The sequence below is a fragment of the Silene latifolia genome, chromosome 11 (assembly GCF_048544455.1).
Source record: "Silene latifolia isolate original U9 population chromosome 11, ASM4854445v1, whole genome shotgun sequence".
In the NCBI taxonomy this organism is placed as follows: Eukaryota; Viridiplantae; Streptophyta; class Magnoliopsida; order Caryophyllales; family Caryophyllaceae; genus Silene; species Silene latifolia.
The window spans coordinates 37112457-37121103 of NC_133536.1; the positions used below are offsets into that span (position 1 = coordinate 37112457).

Sequence of the window (8647 nt, forward strand, 5' to 3'; positions counted from 1 at the left end):
CCTCTGGGTCGACTGAGACCAGTGGTGGATTTTTTCGAAGTTGCCATATAGTATAACCACTTCGCCCCCGTTGAAATTTTTCGTCCCCGCTGGTGTAAAATCCTGGCTCCGCCCTTGAGTGAGATCCTACAACGATGGATGGTCTTTACCAGAGGTCAGCCACGTCACATTGACAACTGTCACAAGTAGGGATATAAAGAACACTCCACTGTCTATATGTAAGAGGAACTTACTTTGGACAACTCACGTGTCAAGGTAAATTTTTTATCTTCCTACACGTAATGACATAGGCATCGGTAATTTAAGGGTGGTGGATTGGTTGTGGACTTTAGAAAGGTTCGTTGAGTGAGATGATATGTTATTATTGGTGAAGGGTGTTCTAAAAAAAAATGGGACCCACATGGTAATTTTACCGAATTTTATAGATTATAAATAAGTCAAGTGCATTATAAAGGGGCGAGGGGATAGTCTGGTTTATTGCCTGTTAAAATAGAGTTCAGATTATTATAAGAAGACGATGAATAGTGCTAAATAATCCTAAAAGTAATTGTTAAGCATTAAAATACAAGGTAGTTAAGACTTAGTATAACAACCGATTTTACAATACCGTATATGAGAACACAAAATTATCAAGATGACTCATAAACATTATTGAACGGTGGTAGGGGACTAGGGGTGGTCAAAAGTGCGGGCTAGTTCGGCCTGACCAGCCACTTTGGCCAATTTTTGCCCGACCCGTACTCCATATTGGGCCGGTGTCGGGTCCCCTAAACCAAGCCCACCTCGCCCCTAACTCGGACCGCCATAGCCCCTCCAAAACCCGCTCCTTGCCCCCCCCCCCCCCCTAACCCAGCCCGCCCCTATCTTAGGCTGGTTCCCGACTTCCCGGTCCCCCAAACCAAGCCTGACCCGGCGGCCCGGTTGACCATCCCTAGATTATTACGGTAGCATCTAAAATAAGAGGTTAATGTGGTGTACCGTACCCAAGTTACAAGTGTCCGCGGGAAAGATTTCACAACTAACTACACACTTGTTTCAGGTGACAGCGATGTCGTCGTTTCATTCGAATTTCGTCCTTCCTTCCTTCTCTCATAAAAAAACCATAAAAAACGACAATACGGACATGACTCATGACATCTCCACGGCCTCAACGCGCTTAAGCTAAATCTCAATCATAATTTCCTCTTAATCTTCCTTAATTCATACATTTTCATCCTAATTTAATCAATTCCACCTGATTCAATCAATCTCACATTTCAATCAATTTTTCTATTTCCTCAAATTCCTCGTGAGTTCTTTTAATTTTGCTATTTTTTTTGTTAGACTTATTGTTATTGATAGTATCAATTTTGTTGTTATTGTTTTAGATTTGAATTTTGATTAATGATTAGTTTTGTAGGTCAAATTGTTGAAGAAAATGGTGAAGGAGACAGTATACTATGAATTATTAGGAGTTAGTGTTGATGCTACGGCCACAGATATTAAGAAAGCTTACTATATTAAGGTGAGCATACTGTGATTTAATTCTCGTGTTTTTAATTTTAATCATTTTTTATTTATGCAGGTTTGAATTTGAGTAATTTTGATCATATGGCATTTTTAATTTTTATCCATTTGTATGTAACTATGTGAGTGAATGGTAGTTTCTGATAAGTAGTTATATCGATTTTCGACATAATGTGAAGTGATCAAGTGTTGTTTCTTAGGATGTCTTGAGTCATGACAGTTAGAAGTGTTCTTGGTTGTTTGTTTGGTAGGAGTCACTTGAACAGCCTGAATATCCAAATTAATTAGCATGATTAGTTATCGTTTTATCGGATTATTGTAGGTGATTATAATGTGCTTGCACCACCATTTGAAACAATGTCGCTTCTATGATGGAAGGAATACCAAGTTGTTTTTGTTGGTTTTGCTAGGAATTTTTTGCTTTGACCAATTTTGTGTCAGTTCCAAAAATATTCACGAATGTGACGACTTTTTAATGGAATTTTAGAGGTGGAACTTCCTATGACGATTTTCCTTACATATCGTTTTAGTATTTGGAAAAATTTAGTTTAGCATGGAGGGGTAACTATGACAGTTTTCCGTACAAATATTTCAAATGTTGGAAAGATTTTAATATATCATGGATTTTGGAGGGTGAAGTATGACTGTTCTCCTTAAAAATCGTTGCATTGTACGTAGAAGAGATTTTAATTTTAGCCTCTCCTTTTCTCCAGGCGATGTCCAGCTAACCAAATTTACTAACGAAAAAATGGAAACCGTGCTCTCCTTTTACCTCTCATTTGTTTTTGTCTGTTCCCTCCATCCAAATAAGGTGTAGGTTGAGTTTGTCAGGCTTAGTAGTTATACTTTGTTTCACTTAAAGCTTCAACACAAGTTTAGTAGTATTTCTTGTTTTATTAGCAGAACTGTGAGGTAGAGTATCCTGTGTGAGATGGACTGTATAACTCTTTACTTACAGAACTGTTAAAATGGTATAAAAGCCCTTATTTTGGTTGGTATGTGTTAGAACTTGTTTGTCTTTGTGGAGCAGGACAATCCCAACTCATGCTTCCTATTTTTAGCGCCTGCATATAACTCAACCAACTTGTTGCAGCAGTAAACTGCTCTAGTTGACTAGGGTTCTTAATGTTGATGGATTAAGGCCTTTTCATTCTTGGTCAATACCTTACCTTATGAAGCTCAGATTGTGTGGTAATTCGTCATTTATGTTTCTCAGGCAAGGATTGTTCATCCTGATAAGAATCCTGGAGATCCACAGGCTGCCCGGAAGTTTCAGGTACAGTGTCAATTGATCTGGTTTTATCTTATAGGCTAGGGACTCCACAGTTTTGAAAACTAAGTACATTTTTTCATTCATCAAACAGTTACTTTTTTCTTGTAAGCTTATTGCACGTATACAACGAATACATTACTCCATTGTCTCAAATGCTCTGGCTTATGGCAAGCTAGAGGATCAAAAGTATGAACATAGCAACCTTACCCCTGGAAGGAACCCTAACAGAAAACTGCGTTGATATTTGTGACCAGAAGCTACTTACAATATAAGAAGTATAAAAGGGTTGTGAGCCCTTTTGCTTTTTCCTTCATAGTCCAAAGCCAAAGCCAAATGGAGATGACAAAATAAGCTTATTGCATGAATACGGATTCTTATACTGTTTATTTAGCTGTAGAACTGTATCTAAATAGCTATCATATTTTTTACTTTATTTGATGAACTGAAGTTGTGTACATGGGGTTCATACGTTTGCCTTAATTCAGGAACTTGGCGAAGCGTACCAAGTTCTAAGTGATCCTGCAAAGCGTGAAGCATATGATAAACGTGGGAAGACAGGTGTACCTCAGTAAGTGTTTAGAATTTGCAATACTCTCTCACATTTTCCTTTTTCCGTATGTTCAACAGATTCTTTACGTATCCTTTTTTAGGTGTAAATGTGTGGTTAACACAACAAAAGTACCCTTTAAGTCACATGCATGTGATGTCGTAAAAATATACACATCAAAAGCAAATGTAAAGAATCTGATGAAAGAGAGGGAGTACAAGTTAAGGAAATCGCAATGAATTAACGTTTCTGCTTTCTCGTCTACATCTTGTATTGTTAGTAGCCTGTTTTGTGAGAGATAAAATGTACTCACAAGCTTATTCGCTGAAATATATACTGAGATATGTACTTTATTTCTTCCCTGGATTTTCTTCAGGCCAAAAATCCCCCGAGTTTTACTTCCTGTTTAGTCTTATGTTGGATCTGTAACATCTTTGTGTTCACCTTTTCCTCATTGCTTCTTGCTATGTCCTTGTTAGAGATGCCATGGTAGATCCAGCAGCAGTATTTGGAATGCTATTTGGAAGTGACTATTTTGAGGATTATATTGGCCAACTTGCATTGGCGTCCATTGCAGGCATTGAGTTTGAAGAGGATACGCAGCTTCCTGTGGAACTACGAAAACTGAAAGTTCAGGAAAAGATTAAGGTATTCTAATTTCTTACTGTAACCAGTATTTGATCGTTCAAGCATTGAGAACCGACTCAATGTGTATCTTCTTGCAGACAATGCAGCAGGAGAGGCAGGATAAACTCATAAAGATTCTAAAAGACCGCCTTCAGCCCTATGTTGAAGGTCGCACTGATGAGTTTGTTAGTTGGGCGAAGACGGAAGCATCAAACCTTTCTGAAGCTGGTAAATACAAAGTACTTCTAGTTTTCCATCCTAAGTGAAACATTTGCTCACTCATTCATTGCCGGTGCTTAGAATTGTTGCCTCCATGAGTCTGAAGTCTGAACACACTGGTATCCCCATCCTTCACCTTCTGAGAGTGATAAGTATATTCTCCTTAACAGCCCATTTGTTTGTGTTGGGCTCCACCCATGTGTTCAAGTGTGGAAAAAAATGATGTGGGAGTGGTTTATAAGCGAGAGTGTACCTTCACCCATTGGCTTAATCTTTTGGGCCGAGAGAGGTGGCAACTCACTTATAAATCAGGCTTCCCAATTCCAATTTGGGCCCAACATTTGGCATCACAGCCGATGGTTCGGTTGGATCCAATGCCTGGCCGTTTGTGATGGTGGAGAAGCCATCGGTGTGACCTCGCGATTGGATATCACAGCTGGCATCGGCAGTCCCAACATGTTATATCATACTGATGGTTCGGCTGTGTCCAATGTGTGTTATAACCCAATGTAGTTGACTACTTGACTGCCCTTTTTGATGGTGGAGAAGCCCTCGGCACGACTTCCCGATTGGAGATCTGTGGTGGTTCCTTGTGTCGAAAATCTTCTTGATAATACGGTGACCAGGCGGCGGATACCGAAGGGTGATATTGACGGTGTAAGATGAACAATTTATCATTAGAGGGAGGAGTGAGGACAATTGTGTGATCCTTGGTTTTAAGGGAGGATTGCTGGCGAAGCAAACCTGAATCCCACCTCGACAAAATGAGGGAGATAGACTCTCTTTATAAGAGACCATCAATTTAGTATGAGGCCTTTTTGGGAAGAAGCTAAAAAAAAATCTCTACGGGCACGGGGCATGGCCTAAAGCGGACAATTTTATACTAATATGTGATGGTGGTGGTGTTGGCAGTACCACACGTTTGATATGTTGTGACAAAGGACTATCTGAAGTGGTACACTGACTCATGTTTTTAGTTTATCCATTTATGAATTACAAAAGTCGGTGGATGAGCTATTTACACTTGGGAATATCTTTAATATCCTCATATTTCGGAAAGGTCTATGTATTTTTGTTGGATATACTGGTGTAGTTGTGTTCAAGTACCAATGCTTTTACAAAATATTTGTACACAGAATTTGATGTCACTTTATGTGACGTACAAACCTTATTTATTACACCCGTTTGCTTAATTTCTATTCAACATTGTCCTAATTTATAGTTCTGGATCATTGTCAGTTTTTGGTGAGGCTATGTTACACACAATTGGTTATATTTATACTAGAAAGGCTTCTAGAGAACTCGGGAAGGATAAAAAGTTCTTGAAAGTACCATTCTTAGCAGAATGGGTCCGCGGCAAAGGACACCTGATTAAATCTCAGGTGATGGCAGCATCAGGTAACTTTTGTTCATAAATCAGCTTTTTAGGAGGCTCATTATCTTTCTACCAACTATGTTACTAACCTGTCTATTTTTTGGCATGTAGGGGCTGTGCACCTCATTCAAATACAGGAAGACCTAAAGCGACTGAGTCAAGCAGAAAATAAAGATGAAAGCTTGATGAAAGCCATGGAAGAGAAGAAAGATGTCATGCTTCATTCGCTTTGGCAGCTTAATGTAATCGATATCGAGACAACCTTGTCACGTGTCTGCCAGCAAGTAAGTATATTTGGAATTTTGGATCACTGTAAAGTATCTTCTTGAGAAATGAAGTGAGAAAGTGGACAATAAGCAGCTTATTCTTGTCTTTTGAATATCTTACGGAGTATATTACACGGTTCTTTGGAGTTAACTTGTTTTCAATCTAGTGTCTATTCTTTTTTATTTTTTAGGGATATTCTACGGTGTACTCTTCAGCTTTTCGATTTTCTATGTTGTACCCTTAAAATTTTTATATTCTACATTGTACCCCTAAACCTCTTACTTATTTCTCTATCATGACGTCCTTTAACTTTCCATTAACTTTATACTATCAAACAACCGTATTTTGACCTTTATTCTGACTCGTTAATATTCTATCACTATCCTATGTGAAAAGTATCACAAATCACTTTTCATAAGCTTAAATTACTATTAAAAACCTTAGTTATGATTCTTGAAATGATAATGGAGATTTGATATATTTTTAGTTAGATTCATATACTATTTGGTGGGTTAATGGGTAATTTGGCGAATTAATAAGTAAATAAGTAGGTTATCGAGTAATTAGAATGGTAAATAAACGATTTAATAGATCAATTAAGAAAATAACATATCAAATACAATAAATAAGCCCATGATATAGACTAATGTATAGAGTTAAGGGGTACACCATAGAAAACCGAAAAACTCGAGGATACACCGTAGAATATCCCTTATTTTTTATTAATGAAGGAAGCCACAAGGGAAGTTTTGGTGCCACCGGGATTCAAAGCCAAATCCCGGTCATGACTCATGAGTACCACCCTCATGACTTCACCACATATTATAGTTCGTATGGCTGTAGTTTTGGGAAAATATGACTTCTATTGTTCTATATTAACTCATCCCCTGGTGTGTGATGCCAAATGGCATAATGAGTAACATCTCAGTAGAGTGACTTTTAGATGAAATTTATGTTCCTGGAGTATTCTGTTTGTAGTCCGTCATTGTTCAGCCCTACAAAGTAACAACGTGGGTTTGTGGTTTACATCTTATTTTAGCTCTTGTAGGTAAGGGAATTAGCATGAAATAAATTAAAAAAAGGAATCAGTATACTCGTTCTGTTGTTGAAGTCTTAATTTCAGAGGAACTACATTTATAACTTATTATAACATTCATTCTTCTATCCAGGTTCTTAGGGATCCTACTGTTTCAAGGAATGTTCTCAAGTCACGTGCCAAGGCGTTGAGGAAATTTGGAACAATATTGCAAGTAAGTCAATATCAGTATGTGAAATAAATGTATTCGGATATATTTTGATAGTTTAATGTTTTATCATGTTTTACATAGAAGCTGCCCTTATTATCCAAGTAGGCTGTAGTTAGTGTGTCTAGGCATATCATCAGATGTCCGGAAGTATAAACACAAGCTGATTATGCATGAAAAACTTTCTTGTTGTATGTCAATGCATTCTTTTGATTTGCTTCTAAATAGTGTCCGTGATTTAATTATAAAAACGCTACATGATGCGTGGTTTTTGTTCTCAGGAGCATGTTGACATGTTTTAATTGAAAACTCTGGCTATGTATGACGCATACAGCCAGGTCCTAAAAACATGTTTTGGGGTTTTGTAAAGAACTACTAATTTGATTGATCCTTGTCTCCTTGGTGATTCTGATTGAATGGTACCTGATGATGTAAATTGATCTGACCATTATATCACGCTTTTACAAATTATTCGCCTTCTTTTAATTATACAGCGTTGCGTATCTTGATTTGAGTGGCCTTGCTACTACTTGTCTGGACACTGAAGCTGGAAATCACTTTTATCACTCACTTTTGATCTAAGTTTAGTTGGTCATGAATATCTTTTACTCCCGCCAGCTGAAAAATGATCAACGGATACTTATGCTCCACCTTTTAGAATTTATAGGTTATGATGTATGAGAACATTGGTTTGTGTAACTAACTGTCTCAGCAAACAGAAAAAGTGAAATACATTCTGATCTATATATACCTAAACATTGTGAAGGAGTCTGTGATTCCTTTACCATGACTCCATGAGTAATGATCTACTTTTGGACTTTTTTGCTCAAAAACTTGCGAGTCGGTCTCATATGTGAGATAATTAAATTAGGGATACATAAGGATTGGTGTTAGGTTAGTTTCATATGTGAGACTGTCGCATTTCTCATACAAGGCTCACTTTTTTATTTTAAAGTTTTGCTCTTTGAGTAGAATGGTTCCAATTCTCAGATTAGAAACCCATCTCCACAAGTACTATTACATTGTTTCAGGGTGCAAAGGCTCCTTACACTCGAGTAAACAGCCTCCGAAAAGAAGATCCCAGCCCCAAGGTTACATCATCAGGGTCCAAGGAAACATGAGTCTCAACATTGACTTTGTTATGTATGCATTAGTGTGTGTCGTGTCGATGGCGTGTTTTTCAACCTTGTATTTAGCTTTGGTAAGCAATGTATTCCTTTGCTGAATGTTCGTTCATCAGTTTAGTGATTCTTTTGTAAATTCTCATCCTTTCAAATGCTAAACTATGCATTATTGAGATTTGAGACCGATGCAATTATATGAACAGACGCGTAGTTAATGTATACCCAAGTTGGTAGTCCCTTGTGTTTGAACATGAATTGGCTTGAGGATGAGACTATTCTCCTGGAACTAGTCTAAGTGGTGAGGAAGATGAGTCAAAAGAAAGACTAGTTGATAGTGGGACTATGGAAAGGTCGTCTTTACACACAATTTTCTGAATGTACGCCAATCACGGATAATGCACTATAGAACCTGTGTAGAATTGTAGATGTCTGTTAACTTAGTTGAACTTTGTAAGGGCTCTATTC

At 37.7% G+C, this 8647-nt stretch overlaps 1 protein-coding gene across 3 annotated transcripts; it reads left to right on the forward strand.

Moving 5' to 3' along the window:
- Window positions 1–979: 979 nt before the first annotated feature.
- LOC141611531 (chaperone protein dnaJ 10-like) lies at window positions 980–8431 on the forward strand. Of its 3 annotated transcripts, none has more exons than XM_074430089.1 (10): window positions 980–1288; window positions 1400–1504; window positions 2723–2782; window positions 3265–3347; window positions 3806–3974; window positions 4052–4181; window positions 5412–5570; window positions 5659–5831; window positions 6984–7064; window positions 8090–8431. In XM_074430089.1, exons 2-10 carry the CDS (start codon window positions 1418–1420, stop codon window positions 8177–8179), a joined length of 1032 nt encoding a protein of 343 aa, XP_074286190.1. In that variant the 5' UTR covers window positions 980–1288; window positions 1400–1417; the 3' UTR covers window positions 8180–8431. The 3 variants fall into 3 exon arrangements, with proteins under 3 accessions (XP_074286190.1, XP_074286191.1, XP_074286192.1); XM_074430090.1 differs by having other exon boundaries at window positions 991–1288; window positions 1392–1504; XM_074430091.1 differs by lacking the exon at window positions 8090–8431 and adding an exon at window positions 7553–7681 and having other exon boundaries at window positions 991–1288.
- Window positions 8432–8647: the final 216 nt, after the last annotated feature.

What these genes read in the sequence shown, in the direction of transcription:
- LOC141611531 (XM_074430089.1), top strand. Translation starts at nt 1,418, where the DNA reads ATGGTGAAGGAGACAGTATACTATGAATTATTAGGAGTTAGTGTTGAT. An exon ending in AAGTTCAGGAAAAGATTAAG is followed by an intron (nt 3,975 to 4,051) that starts GTATTCTAATTT and finishes ATCTTCTTGCAG; the next exon opens with ACAATGCAGCAGGAGAGGCA. An exon ending in ATCAAACCTTTCTGAAGCTG is followed by an intron (nt 4,182 to 5,411) that starts GTAAATACAAAG and finishes GATCATTGTCAG; the next exon opens with TTTTTGGTGAGGCTATGTTA.